The sequence below is a fragment of the Anopheles darlingi genome, chromosome 2 (assembly GCF_943734745.1).
Source record: "Anopheles darlingi chromosome 2, idAnoDarlMG_H_01, whole genome shotgun sequence".
In the NCBI taxonomy this organism is placed as follows: domain Eukaryota; kingdom Metazoa; phylum Arthropoda; class Insecta; order Diptera; family Culicidae; genus Anopheles; species Anopheles darlingi.
This window is the reverse complement of record NC_064874.1, coordinates 64,068,557-64,090,482: the sequence shown is the minus strand read 5'-3', so window position 1 is coordinate 64,090,482 and position 21,926 is coordinate 64,068,557. Positions and strand designations below refer to the sequence as shown.

Genomic DNA, 21,926 nt, shown 5'->3' with positions numbered 1-21,926 from the left:
GGCGAGCAGGGCTATGATCGTGTCGGCGCCCTGCCGTGCCCATCCGTTTACTGCTTTTTTTTTGTATTTAAAATAGACCAACCGCACAGGGTTTGATGGTTGGGATGTGTGTTTAGCGACCGAGCCGACGGTTCAGTTACGTCACCAGCCGGCAGCGGCGGGATCCATTATGCGTCCGAAACGCGGCGTTGATCAACAACATGATGGGGATGTCACCGACCGCAACAGACCGTTGCCCGTGCGGTGAGTGGCATTTGCTTTGCTGTGCTGAAAGATCCTTCAATTGCTTCAGCCTTCTCATACGATGGACAGTTAAGATGGACTCCTCTACTACGCTAGCAAATAGCTTCTTGAAAGGCGCGCGGCTATGGCGTGTTTAAACGAGCGACAAGCTTAAGAGAGACCACCAAGGTTGAGGACAAATTTCGCCCAATTCGCGTGTTTGGCCAATTTTACCATTTTAATATGTGAAGAGACTGAATTACACACGAGAGCAAGGACTAGTCAACCGTAATATGGCACCAGGTGGTAAGATTGGCATTTGAAACACACCGCACGGTATAATGAGATGGCGCGCAGTAGCACCCGGTTGACAATTGTTTCTCCAAACAGATTCCAAAGCTCCAGTGTTATGTGTGCTTGCTGCTTCACAAAAAAAACCCTCGATCTCTTTAAACAAGGCAACGGCATCGTGAGGTGCTTTGCTTACACGACCTTTACCCGCTTGTTGAAAGAGCGCCGAGATGAACGGATAGTCTGGCAAAGGCAAAGGCGGCAATCCTTGACGAAGCCCAGGCAGCAGTGGGTGAATCGAATGAGTTTGTACACTTCAAACACTCCAACGGAACAGATATATGAATCTGGCCGATACACGTTGTATACGCTGAATTGTAAGCCAAGTGCATGTAGTGGTACGGTGGTGTTTGGTGTTTGCTTGTTTTCCTCCCGAACACAAGATTTATGTCATAAAACCGAAAAAAGACATGATCGTCAACGCGCGGGGCGTGTGCGGCGTAAGGCGTGCTTATGCTGACGAGATCGTGATGTTTGCGTGAGGCAACTATTGGGTAAATATAGGATTGGCTTTGGTCCGTTTGTCAACCATCGGGGTCGGGTAATGCTGTTTAAAAGAAGGTGATGGCTAGTGAACAGTACGTTGCTTCGTGGCGGTACCGCGATGCCATCGCTTTTGAGGGTCATAGATAAGCTTTATCAGACCAATCTTTCTTACGCTTGGTGCGAGCATAGGTGTGTTTTTGTTTGTTCGTTGACATTGTTCGGGAAGAAGGCTCATAGATGCAATTGGAGTAAGGTGGGCTAATGGTTTCGAAATGAACGTTGTAGTAGTATTGTGGTAATGTTGCTTTAGCTTGCGATATGAAAAGTCTAGATTGATATGCTGCTTTAAGATTGCTCTTTTGACAAATTGGATGTATATTCAGGGCTTCTAAGTAAGCTAACCCGGCATTTCCTTGACCGACGGTGGTGTAACCTTCGTTCAGTTATGTGCACCACTAGTCGCTAATGAAATGCCACTTTTGGCACCGCAATCGTCAATTTGCCGTCCAGTGAAGGCTCAGTTTATCTCTCCGGTGTCCCACGATAGTAATGATCTCTACTGCACGATCTACGCTAGCATTTCATAACGCATGGTGTAGTTGATGCTACAGATCACTCCTTGGTAGAGACTAGTGGTTCAGTGAAGTATGAATCACACCATGACCCTGTGCCGCAAGGTGCGCCGCGTTTCCTTAAGAAATCCTTGCTCCTGTCTGCCACTCAACTGCCGGGAATGATCGTTTTCTGCACTAGCGTTTCAACCCAACCAATGTTCTATTTATGAGTTTTGCTCTCAAAAATTATCACCCTACCGTGCGTGGGCCGGTACTGAGTACTGAGGGCATTTAGTGGCCGATGCCGATCCCCAGTAACGTGCTGGCTGGCCACTTGACCGCGGTTGGCATCATTTTCGAGTGTTTGGAATGACTGGCGGTCTAGTGGGGCTTGGTAGTGGATATGAAGTAGCATGAAGGGGGACGGTAGTCATCCGGAACCACTACTGCGTATTAGCGCTGCAGCGATAGTAGTTGTTTGGAATTGTAAGGAGCTGAACAACTACGATACGCTATGATCAATGGCCATTGGCTAGCAGGTAGTAGCAAAGCAGTCGGTCGAATGCAAGTTCAAGCTGCGATCAGATCCTCATGGTCCTCCTCGTAGCAGAAGAGGCGTTGGTGCGCGATCAGACGGTTCGTTTGACCGTCGGATCGAGTTGCTATACGATTTGAATATTCAAGTGGCCACACAATGGAGCGCATGTAAGATAGTGCTAATGCCATGCAAATTTGCTCGGTGCACCATCGAGATTAATAAAGCAACAGCATCACGACGCTTGAGTTCTCTCCGTACGGGGCGACTGACCCGGCGTGTGATGGTGGTATATTGTTACTTTTCGAATACCGCGGACGCGGTTTCAAACGGCTTCGGTTAGTTTCATTCGACTCATAAGGGGTGAGAGGGATGATGGTACGTGTGGGTGGCCTTTGCTACAGCAAAAATACCCGTAGAACGCCCCGACGCACATCAGGTCCCCCACTGCCCCAATCGTTAAATGCGTAAAACGATAAGCGGTCGTATTAATTGATTGTGTCGTGTTAAAGGTTGTGGTGGCACGGGGTTGTGGCCTGGAAGTGTCGCAGTGTTCAAGGGGCTTGTCGGCGGCAGTCGGCTAATGGCCGGTTGAAAATGCTGCGGTCAACCGGCACGAGTGCGGCTTCCTTTGTGTCAACCGGTTCGTGGAATTAAGTAAATCGAAACTACACAGTTTAACCAGCATCAAACATGTCTACGAATGCTACTGGTCCCCGATACCACATAAAGTCGGTCAATCCTTACGGACTATGGTGACACTTCGTGATAAAAGAGGACAAAAATGTTCGTATTTTATAGAACAAATGACAATATCTCTCAGAAATTATCTGCTCCCTTAATTGGCTGATTGATCTCATTTTTAATACATTTAAAATTCACATAACATGAATTCATCATTTCACAATAGTAATGACTCAATTATGCTTTTCGTCATTCGCTGTCGAAGATGACTATGTCTCGTTTATTGCTTTTTAATGTATGTAAAATAGGAAAAAAAACATCATTACGTTCCGCATGAGCTAATCTGGTACAAGTACAATGAATATGTGTACCCACTATGCCAAGAGCCATGGTATGATCCGGGATCACTACTCCGCTTATCCCTACTAACCGACCGACCGATCGTTTGGTGTGCGGCGCTTTTGATTTAATTTAATGTGGCAGCTTAAGAGAGTTGCTGTTTGTTTGTACCGATACGATAACGAAATGGGACGGGTATTATCGATTAGAATGATTATTACGTTACCATTACGCACAACGACGGTCAGTGGAGGTCGCTAGTGGATAATGAAAGGAAATGACCGCCGACCGACCAGCGTGTGATCGCACTTCCGCGAGCGTTGCATAAAAAGTCGCCTGTAGGTCGCCCGGGGTCTGGTCGGTCCCATGATTGGTTGCCAATGGTGGAGATTAATTAATTAAGCTAATTAGCTGCTGGCTCAATGAATTTAAAGCGAGGGAAAGGAAATATCAACATTCATCACTATTACGTGAGACGGGGGTTAGATCTCATTTAGATCTGCAGCAGCTCTACAACGCGTCGTCTAGCTGCGTGTTGCACGGACTCGATGATTATTCATCTGGCGTCAAGTTTGGGGCCGTTCCAATGCGATTTTACATGGTTTGTTTTAATTATGTAAACATAGCTGAGGTATTAAGGGAGTACTGAACTTTGTAATTGTTCATTTTTTGTTGTCGTTGGTAGTGGTTCTAATTTGTTATTTAACTCGTTCGTTGCCAGCGCCATGATCACATGGCGTCGAAAAATCGGCCTATCAAGCGATACATTATTGGCATCGAAATTGTCTGGCCAGTTGCCAAATGTAACCGAGTGTGCACACCGTACATGAATACATTAGTCGCACTATGCTGAGCTGGTCTGTCGTTTGGCAACCTTCTGCTGCATCAGCGTCGATGGTTTATCGATTATCGTTGTACTGTCGTTCATTAGCTCCGTACCGTAGCACGGGCCAGGCCAATTTGTTCGTATTTGCGGAATGCATCCGGTGCCCCGATGAGACCCGGGTCAGACTCGTTCCGATTCGACCAACAATGAGTCCATCTTGTGACGTCATGTTGTGTCATCGAGGCCACCGGCATTATGGGGCTGCTTTTCAGATTTCTGGTTTTGGGTAATGCCGTTGTTGACCATCGATTAAGAAGCAACACCCACCTGAAAGATGAAGAAGGTTAAATGGGGCTTGCAATGACTGGCGTAGGTGCCAGTTGAGAACGTATCTACCAAGACCGGAACTACCGATTTGCTTCGTGGTAGTGGTTGTGTAGCGCGGTGCTACTGTTGTTGGCCATCGATTAGCATGCGTGCGGAGGCGGTTTGCGAGAGGAGGGTGTAACACTTATCACTTTCGGTGTCGAATGAAGGTTTTCGGGCCAATGCGCGCCGCCGCCCCCACCGTGTATGCGTCGAATGTTCGCGCAGGAGAGATCGAAATGCTAGTGCGTCGAGTGCTGCAAGCGACCGTGAGTACATGCTGCTGTGTCCTTCATTACGAGCGTGTACAGCGTTTACAAAAATCGACAGAAAGCAGCGAGCAGCATTCAATCGCATCGTTTGCATAATACCGATCCGTGGCCGATGGTGGATTGGATACTCTCGCCAAGCTAGCAGAATGACGGCTACTAGAACTCGCAGGTACTGTAACTGGCGCAACGTCTTCATCAGTTCTTACCAATTGAATCTATCGTGTCACGATCACGTTCGACGTACCACGGGTATCGAATGGTGCCATCTCCTGCTAGCGGATCATAAACCACTTGAATTGTTCATAGCGTGGGCCGGACAAACTAAGACGGAGACGGCTGAGGGAATCTCTTTCATGAATCTGCTCGCGGAAGTGAGGATGACGACGTCAACATGGAGGAGCACGAGGAGGGCTTCTACTACTGCCTGTGGGTGATGGCCGGTCGTTGGCGTTCCAATGTCGATCCAGCGAATGAACTACCACCACGTGTATCGCACCAGCTGTTCCATGCGAGTTCTAAAAACAGCCAAAGAACCATAATAAAACAAATGTACAAGGTAGCGCATCAACGCAGCAGCTCGCTCGTATGTTGCCCACCAGAAGTTGTGATCGTGTGTATTCTGTCCCCATCTGTTCCGAAGGGGCGCCCTGTCTACCGGTGGTTCTCCGGATGGCCGGGTTAGCGGAGTCCGGTGTATATGGTCTGGTCAAGGACGACCAGTTTGACTTACGACGCCGTCGACGTCGTCGTCGTCGTCGTTACCTCTTTCGAGACGCTCCCAACCTGCCGACGGTGGAGATCGGGCCTGGGTGTTACGTAAAGTAGTAGGTTTTCTTATTATTTTTATCCACGATCTCCACGCTGCTGGAGGGCGCCTTGGTGCAGGATTCATTCATGCGCGCGCGCTCGTGCTCGCGTCTGCGTACGTTCGCACACTTTTTCATTTATTTTGGGACAGTCAAGAGGGGCAGACAGAGCGTGATTGAGCATCGTGGTTTAAGCGACAGCGGGCAGTTGCTGGGAGTGCCGGGGCGTTATGCTGTGGGGCGCCTTGAGCTATATGAGCATCAGTCGCCACCGACACCTACGCGAACGCGTGCAGTTATTAACCTTCTTTTTCTCGGCGAATGGTCGTACCCCTTTTCATCAAAACGAGCTTTTGACAGTTTCGGGTGGGTTTCGGCGGCTGTCTCCACCACAGCGGAGTGCCGAAACGAATTTGTCGTAATATGCTTTCTGGCTGCATTTTGTTTTACCGTGTCCCGGTGGCTTTCACACCGCGAGGTGTGGTTGTGTGTGAGAATCTAGCGTTAATATGGAAAATGTTTCACATAGTTCTTGTGAGTCGTTCTTTTTCTTGGTTTGAAATGTGCAGCTGAGATGTGAAACAGGCATTTACAAAATACAAATAGCAAGAGGGAGGAATCTTTCTTATCAACAATCAACAACTAACTTATATTATTAACTCGTACATGCTCGTTTCGAAATTTTAATATTTCGAACATCGGAACAAATGGACAGCCATAGCATTTAACTATACCTGGAATATTCAAATATGGTTTGCCAGGAGTGTATGTTAAAAAAAGGCATTCTTTCTGTTGCTTGGAAAACATGTGTTGGAAAATAATATGCATCAAACCTATTGGTAAACTCAGTAGAGGCCATTATCAATTCGGTCGTACAGTTATCGACCGGTGTATAGGAAAGATTTTGACAAATATGCTAGTGAAACCTTTAGTGTAGAGTGCGAAATTCATTAATAAGGTTTTTGTGTATAAAATACGACAAGAAACTGTCATCTTTTGCCTGCTTATCAAATATTTAAATGAACTTCGGGCGATGCCAAATAGCTTTTCGTAAAAAAACAGTGTTACTGGTCTCTGGATAAGCCTGGACAAAGAAATTTATTTATATTTATCATTTATTATTTACTTGTTTCTTCATAATGAACGTAACATTATCAGACACATAAATCGACAAGATACAATTTACGCCTCTGTTAATTAGCTTGACACTACCAAACTAAGCCTTAGAGGACATGGTATTAAAACCGGAAGTTCCTATCGGAAGGTGATTAGTACCGAGCATAAATTAAATTTCACTCCTTACTCCGCACAACGCGGCGTCGCCTCAGAATACTTATAATTCGGCTCTTTTCGCCTTATTTTCCTCCCATGTGGGTTTAACATAATTCTCAACACAATCATATCGCGGTACGAATGGGCCATTGGCACGAATGAAGCTCACAGATACCGTTCCGTTCACTGGAAAAGGTCAACGACACCCGGTCATCATAAGACAGCTCGCGGTGAGAAGCGCACTATTAGTGGCTTGACACACCCCTCAACGGTTACCCGGTGGCGGGATCCAACTGTTGAACAAAAGCCGCGGATCGTGGAAAATGAAACCACGGGAGCGATTAAATTATGTTGTACGTACAATTGCCCAGGGAGAATCCCAAGGCCCAATTCTCGTGTGGTGCGCATCACGACAATCGCGCTCCAATCCCTTACCGAGCCGAATTGTGCGCAGCAGCCACGTGCCCGCAAGCGCAGCTCTGACACAGCGTGGATCACGAATTATGATCATGAAACTCCTTTACCCGTTACCTTTCACCAGGAACTGCTATAAAACAGGGGACCCTACTCTCCTATCTCAGACCATTCTTCTGCAAGTTGCACCGTGGGATGCAATAAGTCGATGTAAGAAAATAATTTGGAAAAGATCGGTTCTTGCCACCACCTGCGAACTCACGGCTCGCATTTGTGATGAGCCTGCAGTCAGCCAGCCAGCCAGCCAACCCGAACGTGATGCGTGCCTGACGCCAATGCATAATTCATTGAGGCACAAATTTCCATGTTCGACACACTCTACCATCCAATCAGCTTCGTGGGATAAGGGCCCACACTTTCCATTGCTTTTTTGGGACTAATGAATGCGCTGGTAAAAGGCGGAAACGGGCCTGAAGTTGCTGTACTGTTACCATTGAAAAATGTGTAAGTGATCGTGCGGTGAATGATGCGACTGATTGTGGATGAATAAAAACCGTGTAATGTCATGTTTAGATGCGTCAAGCCGAAGTGCAATCCATTGATCGTTTAATCTTCTTTTTGTTTGTTTAATTTTGCCACCTCATTCCAAGGACAACCATCCAACCTTGACACTGTGCTTGTCCGGCATGTCGGGTGGCGCTGTATCGATTACTTAATGTTTGGGTTGTAAGGCGGAGGACGGTGAATGCGCAGTATAATGCAAAGTTACAGTAGTGGACCAGTTGCGACAGGCAGAACGTGCATGGAATTGATGAGCAACGCTGGGGTGCGCCTCTGGACTGACATTGATACAAATGATCGGTGAGAAATTCACCTGTTCAGTGTCAGCTGTTGGTAGTGCTGGTGAAGTAACAACTAGTCGTTAATGGGTCGAAGTGACGTAAAACTAAAACAACAACAAGAAAATCCAATTACGACAGATGCTAAAGAATGCAATTAGTGTAGGCGAAGTGCGCTAATGCATCAATACGAGGAAGGCAAATATTCAAATGGAGTTTGGAGTGGATTGGATTCGGATCATCAACCTGCACCCCCTACCTTGACGGAATGGTTGAATTCATCTGATTCGATCGTACAATGTGAAAGGCGGGATAAATTATCACATTATGAACCGTAAGCAACCTTGTAAAAGTATGATTTCGGGAAAGTGAAATACATTTAAAACTGTTTGCAATGGTTGATGCACAATTTTCTTGAAAAGATGAGCTCAATATTCATGCACTAATTATTTTTGACTTAGACAGCCTTTTATCTAGAGATGTCTCCATGAATCAGATGGCGGGTAGGTAAGGTTATTGATAATAATTGGTTGGTGAAATGGTCGCGAATGAGCCATTGAATGAGTAATCGATTGTGATTGGCATTGATTTTCATTTCGATTCATAACGGAAGCGTCTTCCACGGAAAGATGATGGTGGACGATATTGGTGTTAAGGAAGGTCCAAAATATCTGGAATTCTCAAACACGAAGCCAATTTGTCACATCAGACCGCGAGTCACCACCATGGTTACGGCTGTGCGGCACGATTTAAACAAAATGTCACGATCCGGCCAGTCTAGACAAACTCCTGCCAGGTTATTAATGTCAGCATGATGCATACCTAATGTGCTCGTACGCCTGGGCAAGTGTCCGATGTTCGAATACACTATTACCACGATGCACGTTTCATACAAGTGGAAAGTTCCGCAATTCTTGGTTCTCCCACGATGACAGTCACCCCGGATAGTGGCTTGACGAATACGTGTGAGATACCAGGCAAGGCATATGAAACGGCGCACCATTTCAGTTTCGATGCAACGCTCTCACAGTAGGTTGTAAAAGAGAATGGTCATATTACTTATAACTTCACACTTTAATCCGTTTTTTTTGTTGAGCTATTAATTTAGGAAATAGCTTAGCAGTTCCCATTAGCAAACTAATAACCTGATTGATATCTCCGTTTTACAACTGTTGTACATTTATTGGCCTTGTTATGTTTGTTTCTGTTTTGCCAGCAATGTGGTTAAAAGATGAGAATACTTTTTCTTGAAATACCATAATAGCCATCCTAATATGTCTTAATCAGATTAATTAATTGTCATGTGAATATCAGTACTTGTTAAAACAGTACATTGACCATCAAGCTGATAATGATTGGTACGCACGTTTTTAAGTATCATTCTTATAAGTGTTGGTTTGTAGTTTGATCTGAAGCTGTCTTCCTCCCCGGAAATCACCAAAAATGGTAAGATGTCCCTGGTTTGGAATGAGACATCGCTTTGCATGCTCGGTCGCTATATGTATGGCAAAACTGGAAACCCTTTCAGTGAAACCTCGTATGGCATACAGAAAATGGTGCTCCCCGGTTATTGTTTTCAGTGCAGACAAAGACAGGGACGGACTTCCTTTTCGTATTCTACGTTGATGCTCTATAGATTGGGAGCTCCCCTTTTGAGACATATTTACATATTTAATGCATTAAAGGGATAGTTATTGTATCCGAGTTGTAACAACTGTGTCTGTCGTGTGTCGTTGCGGGCGCTTAGTTGAGTTAGCTTTTTTGCCGTTCTTAAAGCTGGGCCTGTCACGCTAAGATGAGTTTGACCGCAGTCATTGGATACGTTAGATGTACTTGGTGGTTTATTTTTTACCAGAATGCGGAATGCCACGGTGAAATTGTGCCTCTGACACGCGTCATGTCTCGCTCTATAGTCAGAGATTATCGTTGTGGTTTCGGATTCATCCGAATTCGGCAAAGCATTATCTGGTTACGTCGTTTTAGTTTCGAATGAATCAGGAAATCTGATACAAGGCTTCTTATACTAACGTATTATCATGCACGAGCCCTACGGGACTCAATGCGTCTGAAAACAATGCCTAAAAAACTCATGTTAGAAAAGTTGTTAAAACACGTTTAACCAACATTCGTTTGTGCGCCGTTGTCTGATGAAAAATAAACAGTTTAATCATTCATTTGTACACTGAATCAATCATGTCCGTGCTTCATTTCTATTAATTGAAGATCCACTGTCTGCCTTGCACTCCATTAAGGTACGATCACAACTATCTCACGCAACATTCGATTTCGAGCATCAATCATGCTCACCTGTCGATATGCCAAGGTCCAATCTAAACAACCGTACCGCGGGTTGTGAAGTTGTCGGGGGCAAACGTGTCGACGAACGTGTCGGCGTTCTTCGACAGTCTTTTCCTATCCGTTTGCATCGTATTCTCTATCTTCCTGTACTGCCTAATCTGCAGCGGCACGTTGGCGGTAAGTGCGCCCGGTTTGCGTTTCCTTGAAGCTCGAGCGCCAGTTCATTGCATTATTTACAACATTCTGTCCGCGGAGGCAACATTTCGATAGCCTTATGCAAATGCAATGGTACGTGACCTTTGAGGCACTACAATTGGGTGTTCAGTTGGTAGTCGCGTGTTGCTGTGTGCCACTGATGTTGACCATTTCCGCATGTCGTGGACGCTAGGGTACTGCAAAAGTTCTTTATTGGCCATCCCATTTTTCCGACTGCAGTATTATGTTGTAGAAACTCGTTTCCCTTTATGTGTCTTGTGGTGTCAACTCTTTTTATGAAAGCTATACCCTTAGGGTGAAGCAGCGAATGGGCAGCATTACTTGGGTTTACCTTATGTTCCGCGGGGAAACTACTTGGCGAACGATGCTCGCTAATTCAATTAATTTGCATTCGAATGCGGAAAAATTGCTCCGTCAGCTTCCATTTCAGACGCGGGAAACTGTGCGCTGTGATTGTTCGAAGCTCGCGTGGCTAGCCGTTAGTGGATGGCGTGCACCGGGCCTCTTTCCAATTCCACCATCGATTACCGTTAGTTACGGAGAAGGAAAAGCAGTGGTACTTTCACAACTTCTTTTCTGGCGGATCAGCAGGCAGAGGGAGAGCGGTTCGCAACGATTGCAAATGAACCGTTCAATTGGTGCTCCAGCCAACCCTAACATTGCTTTACGATCGTCGTATTGAACGCGCGAACAAACAGCACAACCAGATCCAGAATCGGTTTTTGGTACTAATTTTGTATTTTTTCCTCTCTTCGATATCTTTCCAGAATTCGTCCACAGATACCGCGTGAGCTAATCGATATGTGCCGGGTGTGCACGCAGGTCACACCCGGCGAGCCGCAGGTTTTCCTTGGGTCCGATAAGGCCTTCACCTTCGACTATGTGTTCGATATGAGCACAACACAGGTGAGTGTGATCGATCGCAACATACCGGCTGCTGGTAGTCACATTTGCTAGTAACACGCACTACGTACATCCATCGCTTCGCCCAAAGCTAGCGTGAATCAGCTGTAGGTGCATTCAGTTTTAAGCCGTTGAATGTACGGCGATGAGTTGTCCGTGTTCGACGTTGTCCACACTAATCGGTTATCGATTGTGTTTTGTAGTATGTTTGTTATCTAGCCATTGCTATCATGCCGGAGTCACACACTGTGACGAAATCTGTTGAAAGCAGTGTGTTCACAGCGATAAGGCGGCAGTAGTGTGTTGCTAACGTATTGCATATCTGGTGTATCATTGCATTGAGTATGATGATTTTTCAATGAAATAATATTTTTTTCAGATTTGTTGGATTTGGTCAAAGCAAAGGGATAAGTGGTTCAAAGCAGGGAAACATTTGTAAAATAATTGTCTACGATTAGCCTGGTGCTGGAAGATTTTTAACAAAAGGCTAAGCACAGAGAATTTTTAATTAATTCTTTAAAGTAATGTTGTCAATTTGTATTTTGCTGCAAAATGTAGAAAAGATATTAGCTGAAGTATTCTAGGTTGTATAAATAATCAATGTTGGAACATAGCGGACCACATGCACTTTTATGTCTCCATCAATTTGCCTTCTTTTGAATAGGTATTCGTTTTTCAGACAGCGTGGCGTTTCTTACAACGCTTCTTTTTTTGGTGTACACGATACTTAGGAGCTACGAAACATCTTCAAAAGCGTAAAAAGTGTTTGTACGAGGGCCATTGTACTGCCGCGACACATATTGTTCTCTAGTCGCAACTGTCCTATTCTCACGAGCCTTGAGACACGCTATTTAAGTCACGTTTAGCGCGTCGATAGCTTGCCACGAGATTGTGAGCCTCTTTGGCCTGGGATTGATGGCAACCTTTAAGCAGCAGTCTCCGCTGTTACGTAGACCGTCACTTTGCGATTGGCTTCACTTACACTGCCAAGTGATGGATGTGTTTCCTTTAAGATGCCCTCATCGTTTTTACTCAGTATACTTCCACGACCAAACGGATCCATCAAGCGAAGTAGTGATTGCATGTGAGTGCGCTCGCTCCAATAACAATAGTTTGTTGGCTTCTGACTTCCATGACACTATCGGCTACAGCGGTATGGTGATGCTGCGTTGCTTGTGTACTGGTAGTTTACTGTTTTCACTTCTTTCCTTTCGTACCAACGTACAACCTTACGGATGTTCCTGGCGTGAGGGCACATCCTGTGGTAGCGTGGTGGGATGGCTCCTCTCGGCTTCGTATGAAACTGATTCCATTCCATTCTACTTTACAAAAACATGACGACGGAGCTGTACCACAGCTTGCATCTCACGGCGTGATGGCTTTTTTGTTGTGGCTGTGGCCGACAACACCGTTTTGTTTATACTCCTGTAGAAGATGGTTTGGAGGAAGTCGCATTACCAAAATTGTTACTTGAATAACACAAGACGGTTTATGGCCCTTTCCCTCTACATGGAATTTATGAAAAGAGCGAGAAATAGCAGTGTAATGACATGTTTTGCTGTCGTAATATACAAATGGATATGCAAAATGATTATATTGCTACCATTTTGCAACTGTCACCTCTAGGTAGCTATTTCATAAGTTTAAGCTACACGTGGTGTATTTTGCATTCAAAACCAATGACCTCGCAAGTATTTTGAAATAAGATGAATGCAGTACTTCTTGAAGGGTTACAATTGTTCGCTAGTATCATGCTTATTCGACTAAGATTATTTGAATACAGATTCAGTTCACTGTCTTCACTGTCTTCCCTATGCTGGCGTAAAGATATATTTATTGTTTTCCTTTTCCAGGTTTCCATTTACAACAGTTGTATTGAAAAATTGGTGGATGGTGCCCTGAAAGGCTACAATGCAACAGTGCTGGCGTACGGACAGGTGAGACCAATGGATCCAGAAGTTGATCATTAGATGTTAACCTTTGAACCTGTATACTGACAATCTGTGTTAAACTCAATTAGACTGGCTCAGGGAAAACATACACGATGGGAACGGGGTTCGATCGAGCGATACCGGAGATCCAGGAGGGCATAATCCCCCGCGCAGTACGGCATCTGTTCGAGGGTATCACCCAGCTACAACAGAACCCATACGACGAAGACGGTACCTATCTGGGTCCGGTAACGTTCACCGTGGAGGCCCAGTTCATGGAGCTGTACAATGAGGAAATCATCGATCTGCTCAATCCTTACAATAAGGTACGTAGTTTCGTCTGGATGGACCACCGGGGTCCTTCGGAGCTGCTCTAAGAATAACCGTTTATCCGCTTCGCGCAGGGTGGCCGTGTGTTTAAAATTTTCGAAGATGCCAGTGGTGGTATTGCAGTGGCCGGTGCGACGAAAAAACCACTGACGGGACCACAGGAAGCGTTGAACTGTCTACAGCAGGGTGCCCTCGCCCGTACCACTGCCTCGACGCAGATGAACGAACAATCATCCCGCAGCCATGCACTGTTTACAATACTTATCCGCCGACAGCGCGTCCTCTCACCAGAACAGTGCGACAACATCGAAGGCGACACGGAAACGCTTACATCCAAGTTTCATTTCGTCGATCTGGCCGGTTCGGAGCGACTGAAGCGTACTGGAGCTACGGGTGAGCGAGCCCGTGAAGGAATCTCAATCAACTGCGGCCTGCTGGCATTGGGTAATGTCATATCGGCGCTGGGTGACAAGACGAAGAAAGTGTCTCATGTACCCTACCGGGACTCGAAGCTGACGCGACTGCTGCAAGATTCGCTCGGAGGTACCGCACTGTTTTATGCATTGTGCACTATTTTAAATCATCCGATACTCGATTTCAAGCTGTTTTTTTTTCTTTTCATTTGTACATGCTACAGGAAACAGTCAAACGATCATGATTGCTTGTGTATCGCCGAGTGATCGTGATTTTATGGAGACACTTAATACCTTAAAGTACGCTAATCGGGCGCGTAACATTAAGAACAAGGTACAGGTTAATCAGGATCAAAGCTCGCGCATTATCTCGCAGTTACGCCGCGAGATTGCCAGTTTACAGCTGGAAATGTTGGAATATAAACAGGTGAGCTTTTGTTGTCGTAGAGATTTGGGATAATTGGTTACAGCAGTTACAGTTGAACTTATATTGTCATTCTTTCCAGGGTAAACGAAGTATAGATGACGAAGGGAACACGGCAGTGTCGGATGTATCGCTGGAGAACGAAATACTCTTGCAAGACAATAAACGGCTGCAGCAGCGTGTTAAAGCGATGCAGGACACGATAGACGCGCTGACAGAACGAAACGCTAGCTTGAAAGCACAGCTTAGGCCCTTGCCTTACGTGTCGTCCTCTGTGACGGAGGATGGTAATATGACTCAAAGTAGTAAAAAGGAGGAAAGCTCTAACATGACCTCGAGTGGTGGCGACTCTCCAATGCAGGAGATGGTAGCCGCATACATTTTGGAGATTGAAAAATTGAACGCCAAACTAATCGAATCGCAGCAAATGTGCCAGCAACTGAAAAAGGCGCAAACGTCCCAGTCGAAGCTGAGGTCCAATTTCCCCTTCCTGGAGGAGGAAACGGAAACGGTAATTAATCTGGCGAAGCGTGAACTGGAAAAGGAACGAGAGGTATTGATGTCGCGCTCGCTACCGGGTCTAGAAAATGAGGGCAGCTTGGAGCAGGAATCGGACAGTAACTCAGATACGGAGTCGGATGATAAAGCAGAGGAGTTGCGAGCTGAAATGCTCGAAGTTAACTCGGACATTGCGCTCAAGTCGAAGCTGATCGAACAGTTGGAACTCTCGCAACAGCGATTGCAAACAATGCGCCAGCAGTACGAGGAGAAGTTGAACGTTCTAAATGCCAAAATAACAAACACCCAGCGGGAACGAGATCAGATACTAGCGAACATGACCGGAGGAGGTCTTGCAGCCTCCAATAATATCAAGGGTGGCAACGGTCCGAATAATGATGCTGCGGTAAAGCGCGTGAAGGAGGATTTCGAAAGAAAGCTTTCTGAGATGCAACGTGAGCTAAAGAAGCTACAGTCGGCACAACGGGAACATGTTCGTAAGCAGCGTGAAATGCAGGCACAGGAAGCACGGCTGAAAACGTTACGCAGTGAGCTAGAGGAGCTAAAGCAGGTCCGAAACCGGCTACAGCGTAAGATGACGGAGGAAAACCACCGGCACAAGGAGATGGAGAGTCGCAAGACGCGTGAAATCGCGAAACTGCGCAAGGAAAGCATGAAACTGGCGGGTGAAGTAAAGTCTCTGCAGGCTCAGGGTCTTGCCCGGGATCAGGTGCTAAAGCGTAAGACCGAGGAAGTGACGAATCTGCGGCGTACACAGCGTGGTCAACTGAGCTTGAAAGCGGCTGGCAGGGTGAATCCACAGCGTGCGGCTGGCATGCAGAGCAGTAAGAGCATAAAGGTGAAGTGGGAAGCGCTACAGCGAACCATTATGCGGGCTGCACGCAGTCGACAGACGGTCGTTGAGCTGGAGCTAGAGTTAGATCGAGTCATTCAGGAGCGCAATATGTTGAGCCGGGATCTGATGAATCTCCGACAGCGCAAGAAGGACGGAGCGGAGTCTTCGTTACATGATCTTATTTCGGAGGAAGATACGATCATAGCCAACTTAAATTACTTCCATGATACGATTGGCAATCTGCATAACTCGATCATCCAAATGGAAGAAAACAAGGACGTATCATCGGAGCAGGAAATGCTGCAAAATATAACGAACAATATTGCCTCCGTGGAGGAAGCCAAGTTCTTGTTGCAACGGCTGTGCCAGACAACGATCGGTCACGTTTGCGAAGCGGGTCTCAATCAGGCGCGACTGCGCGAACGAGAAGCACTATTGAATGAACTGCAACAGGATAGCAGCGTACAGGAGCAGCTCTTGCAATACATCCTCGAGCGGGCGCCGGCTGCTGCTACTTCCGACGCAAGCTTCAGTTCAGCTCAGTCTGCCAATTCCTATGCACAGTCCTCCAATTCGAACGGTGTCACTGCACAAGTGCCTGATATTCAACAACCGTCCTCCTCACAGCAACGAACGCATGTGATTGACTCTACCACAAGAAGTCCATCTCCGAGTGCAAGTAACACCGAGCTGTGAGTATATGAATGATATAGTGTAAACGGCGTACACGAGAAATGGAATCATTTGTCATGGACGATCTGTATCATCGATAATCATGAACACGATTAGTTATCATTGTATTCGTTGGCCTAATCATTTCTTAGGGTTTAGAATGGATGTATCTAGCTTTGGAATTAACTGTACGGTGATTCATTAACTTTTTGCCTGATTAGACCTTCAATTTGTTTGATTTATGTAGCATTCTTTAGTAGTACGGTTCTTCATACGAGTCAAGCTGGGGTAAATTGGGAATATATATAATCCAAAAACAAAAAAGTTATCCTTTTTTGTTTTGTGTTTTGAAATTGTTTTGCCTCTATTATTCACTTAAATTGCTGTTGCTTTAATTCTTTTGTTCATATTTTGGCAATATCAAATTAGTTGCTATTCTTTCTTATATATATATAGATATGTTTTATCGGTTTCTGTTTTCTAATTTTCTTATCTTCGTTTCCCTTATTTTCCTATGTTGGCTTCTTCGATGCTTCGCTGTGTAATGCTATGCTTCTTTTCTATCCTTGTCCGCTTGATGCGCGTGTAATGGGATTGACTGAAAATTAGCGATACATTTGTCACCTACAGGAATTCCTCGAAACAAAGACGAAATCCCGCCGTGGTGCCTTCGGTGGCTACCATTCAGGATTTGCTGTACGGCAGCAGCTCTGGGTACGTCGGTCCTGCTGGTAACGGTAACAGTGTTGTTAGTGGTGGAGGTAGTGGAATATCGGACCCACCGGTAACCTACCGTGGTTCCTCCTCTACCTATACCAACAGCACCCCCAGCAGTCAGCCGGCTAATGGTGCCGACGTAGCCCAGGGCGGCGGTGACGGCAGTAAGCTTGAGAAAGTGGGTATTTGTATTTATCTCGAGGATTCCGGAGATGACGATGACACGAAGCACCCCTCCCTACAGGAACGGCAACAACAGCATCACCACGACATTATGTCTCGCTCGTACACTGTGCTGGGTGGTGCTACGGATGCAGCTGCGGCCGCTAATGCCGGCCTACCGACCGCACCGCCATCATTACCCACTCGCACCTTCGTTCCGCTTTCACGCGTTCCCAGTGCACCCGGTTCCCTGAAGTAAGTAGCATCACATTTGGTGGGACGTTTTTGATTTGTTTCTGGAGATGTTTTTTTTTCTAATTTTTTTGACCACGGTTTCTGAACAATAACGATTCCTTCTAGAGTGTCTAGAGTGCAGTGTGTTATGTAATACATAAGCTAATCGAGGGTGACCCTATAATATGCTTCAAGGACATGAAAACACTAACTACAGCAATATTATGTTGCGTAAATTGAATGTGCATTCCTGTCCAATGCCTCTGCTATGAGTATTAACGGTTGTGAATGGACGTATAAGCCACGGAGTTAATCATTCATACTAGAATGCCTTTTTCCAGTTTGAATGAAAAATATTCTGCAAAGACCTAATATGATCTGTTTGGAGTGTGGAATTTAAACAGCATGAATTTTCCTATTGGCAAAGGCCTGGTTCGCAACCCGCTTACGTGTGGATATCTCACCCAATTAGCGTCGCTACTACGTTTCGTTTTCCTCATTTTAGAAAACTTATGCTCCGTCTGTTGGCCACCGTCGATCTGATGTATCGTCTCTTACCGATACAGCCCTTTCTTGACTTTAAGCGGCTGGTAGAAGCCAGTTTGGCTGCCGTTGGCGAACAGTTGCTTCCATCTATGGCCATCGTTCCGATAGAGGTCGCCCCACCTACACCGCGCTAGTGAGAGTTCGAATGTCAATGTTCGGTTCCGCGGATGTTCGACGTTGTCTCTGCGAATGTCGGGTGTCTGCGAATTACAACAAAAGGTTTCACGATCATTAATTTGCAAGCAAAATTGAGCAAAATTAGTTTCATTTTTGGCTGCTGTTACTGCATAATTTAATTGGTTTGCTGGTTTGCCCGTTGGCATTATCTTCGTTTGGCTTTTGGAACTGGTTTTGCCCCAGCTAACGGAAGTGCGTGGTGTTCGATTTGTAATGCTCTAGGAATAATGTTCTGCAAAGAATTTTGTGGTGGTTTTCGTAATGTTCCTATTGTTTCTTTACAGAAAATTGTCTCTAGCTAATGGGCCACATTCAAGGTTGTGATAGATGTAAACCTCAATATTGGACTAATTGTATACCATATTTTGCGGAACTATATTTTGCGTCCATATCAAATGGTGGCATTCTTTAGTAAAATAAAATAATTTTATGGTGTCGAGTACCCGTGCTCTATGCCTTATCTGTGTAACTTTGATTTATTTAGTTTTTCGATCATATTGTTACACTCCAGAATACTGCATAGTAGACCGCCTGATGCCGGTTTAACCTATAGTCATTTCTACTATTACGATTAGTGAAATCACACTCATGCTCGCAACCACACACTCGCCCTCAGCCACACATCACCATCATAAATCATAAACAATATAACAACGAAACTCAAATCACTTTCCAGAGGTCTTCAACCACACCAGAGCATATCACGACAGAACAGTACGGCGTCGCCACTCCTTGCGAGAAAATCGTTCGATACGAGCGGTGCCCCCTCTTCGCCTCGTATAAGCCGTCGGACGTTCCCTAGCAAGGTATCACCGGGCATGTAAGTATTAGTTGTCTTTAAGAGTTTTTTTTATTAAAAAAAAACCCTTGACACAAGGGCAAGGAGAATAAGCAACGTGTTACTTGGTTGTTTGAATGAACTTCTGCTCTCCGGCTACTTCACAAATTCAATCGTTGCCCATTTCAGCGGATTAATAAGCGATCAGCAGTTCAAGAGCGCGGCAGTGTACTACTATGGCAAGCGGTGATCGAACCGCGTGAATGTATAATTACTAGGGACACAATAACCGGATCACTGTAGGATTCATAAGATGGATAAATAATAGAAATAATAATTGAATAAGTTAATCTTGAATCCGGTGCAAATGTGTTAAAAAAAGGTCAAGCAAATAACGAACGCAATACTTATTTGTGCTACTTGACCGTATATAAAGGGAAAAAACTGTGGATAGATAGTTTGATGTTAAAATTTGCAACAAAACATTGTACGTAACCCTGTACGGCTTGTAAGAAACGGAACTTTTCGTTTCATATATCCGTCAGTCAGTTGCTTTAAGGTTGCCTTTTTATTGACTAATTAACTGCACAAAACGTTTATCTTCTCCATACCTTATTTAACCAAAACCAAACAAAAGAAGATAAAACGAATAAGCAGTATAATCTTACATAATTTAGTGATCAATAAGCGAAGAGATCAATAAGTGAGACTTAATATTACGTATCATATCAATAGCTATTTACCATGTGCAAGGAGCTAGCATTGTGACATCTTTTTTCATTCACTTGTGCTATAATTCACGCTTAATTCCTTCTTTTTCCGGTTTCAATTCGTGCTCTCATCAACCTCGCCTTAACAAATCACTAAACCCCTTGGCTGGCTGACCGACGTGGCATGGACTGGGCGCTTCATCATTGGGTGGCCTCAAACTGGACGCTTGACTGGATATGCCACCTAAATCGAACGATATTATGTGTCGCATTGTTGTCCTTGTTGTTCGTGTGTGCGCGTGTGCCGCCTGTTAACTGTGTTATCGTCAAACGCTCTCTCATTTAACCTGCATTAATTGCAATCATCGCGACTACTACTCCTTTTGTTGCTGTTGCTGTTGTTGCTGCTATTACCATTACTACTGATTACTACAACAATTTGATCGCACACCTTAAACAACGCAAAAACGCACACAAACATACTGCCACGCCGCTAACCGTAACCTTAAACGAGCAGCGAGGACGAGGTGCCAACATCACCGCCAGTGTACCGGCGTGGCATATCTCGCGAGGACAATGGTGATGTCTTTTCGCGGCTTGGCGCTGGCACTCAGGATCCTCTCCCAGGTGGAAATATCAAGGAGCTCAATGGAAAGGTAAGCGTGGTGCATGAAGAGCGTGAACATGAAGCTGGTGTGCTGATTTAATTTATCGCTTTCCTTTCGTCCAACAGAGTAGAGCTGGCCTACCCCTCATATGTACTCATGTGGTTGAAGGACATACCAACTCGGTGCTGTCGATAAAGGTGTGCAACGATACACTTTTCACGGCGGCAGCCGATCGTACTGTGAAGGTATGGGATTTACGTTCCAGTTCGACTCCTCACTGTTTAACCGGTCACCTTGGGCCGGTTGCGGCGGTCGAATATGATCAGACGAATAATCTGCTGTTCTCAGCGTCGGGTGCATTCGTTAAAGTGTGGGATCTGCGCAACAGTAACGTTCGACCTATCATTACACTCTGGTAAGGCGCGGTGTCTATTGGTATTGTTCGCAACTCACAGACATGGCCATCTAACCATTTATGCTTTCCTATCGTTTTACAGCTCTTCCGGCACAACACTGCCAGCCAGTGCATCTCTGTCCGATCTGGTACCAGGCGAATGCTCCATCACAGCCCTTACAATAGGTGCATCTGGGAAACTGTACACAGCCGCCTCGGATAAGGTTCGCTTCTGGGATCTGCGTCAATTTGCCTGCCTTGGTCGGCTATCAGGAGGACATCAGGCAGCGGTCATGTGTTTGACTGCATGGGAAGGTCCAAACAGTACGGATTTGGTGGCGACCGGTTCGAAAGACCACTATGTGAAAGTGTTTGAGGTGAATGCAAGCGGAGGTGTAGTACAGCCACTCCTGCACCTTGAACCACCGCACTACGACGGAGTGCAGGCGCTAGCCGTCGCAAACGATGCAATTGGTGTCGATGCGGAGTTGTTTTCCGGGAGTCGCGACTCCGGGATCAAAAGGTGGGATCTGCGGAACGGAGAGCTCAAGCAGTCGCTCAACAACGCCCACAAGGGCTGGGTGTCCGGGATGGCCATCTATGGTGATATTTTGCTATCTAGCTGTCGTGGTGGCGTTATTCGCTTATGGAATATCAAAACTTGTGAGAGTTTGGCCGAAATGAAAACCGAACAGTCAATCAACGACATCGTGACCAGCGATAATCGCGTGTTTACCGCTTCCAAGTAAGTATCACTTCACTATAGCGCTTCCATTCCGTTCCATACAATGCCCATTCCGTCACACCGATTCGCTCGTTCTTATACCGGTATCCTTCTTATTCCTACTAAGTGTTATTGTTGAATGAAATGTTCAGCCAGCGATGGTGGTTTGGTTGTAGCCCTGGTGGATGAATTGTAGTCTATCTTACGTTATGTCTGTCTATAACATCGCATTTCTTTTGTGCCGGTTTCATTTTTCTTCTATTCCACCTTCGCTTCCGACACATGCCCGGTTGTGTGCATGGTAAAATTCCAGTTCGGGAGAAGTGCGCATCTGGAGATTTGCTACCAACGACTTGGACTCCCTGGGCA

The 21,926-nt window shown here is 45.6% G+C and overlaps 1 protein-coding gene across 8 annotated transcripts in view; it reads left to right on the top strand.

Moving 5' to 3' along the window:
• Positions 1 to 21,926, top strand: part of LOC125960221 (kinesin-like protein KIF21B) — a 37,104-nt gene that overhangs the window by 12,025 nt on the left and 3,153 nt on the right. For 5 of the 8 annotated variants that reach the window (XM_049693491.1, XM_049693490.1, XM_049693489.1 and 2 more), the window contains 12 exons: positions 11,248 to 11,386; positions 13,237 to 13,320; positions 13,404 to 13,640; positions 13,719 to 14,187; positions 14,282 to 14,484; positions 14,564 to 16,527; positions 17,117 to 17,641; positions 19,020 to 19,163; positions 20,349 to 20,487; positions 20,565 to 20,854; positions 20,937 to 21,578; positions 21,871 to 21,926. The exon at positions 21,871 to 21,926 is cut by the window's right edge. In XM_049693491.1, the coding sequence (XP_049549448.1) occupies positions 11,248 to 11,386; positions 13,237 to 13,320; positions 13,404 to 13,640; positions 13,719 to 14,187; positions 14,282 to 14,484; positions 14,564 to 16,527; positions 17,117 to 17,641; positions 19,020 to 19,163; positions 20,349 to 20,487; positions 20,565 to 20,854; positions 20,937 to 21,578; positions 21,871 to 21,926 (4,892 nt within the window). The remainder of the gene's footprint in view (positions 1 to 11,247; positions 11,387 to 13,236; positions 13,321 to 13,403; positions 13,641 to 13,718; positions 14,188 to 14,281; positions 14,485 to 14,563; positions 16,528 to 17,116; positions 17,642 to 19,019; positions 19,164 to 20,348; positions 20,488 to 20,564; positions 20,855 to 20,936; positions 21,579 to 21,870) is intronic. The other 3 variants (XM_049693495.1, XM_049693497.1, XM_049693496.1) reach the window with 3 other exon arrangements.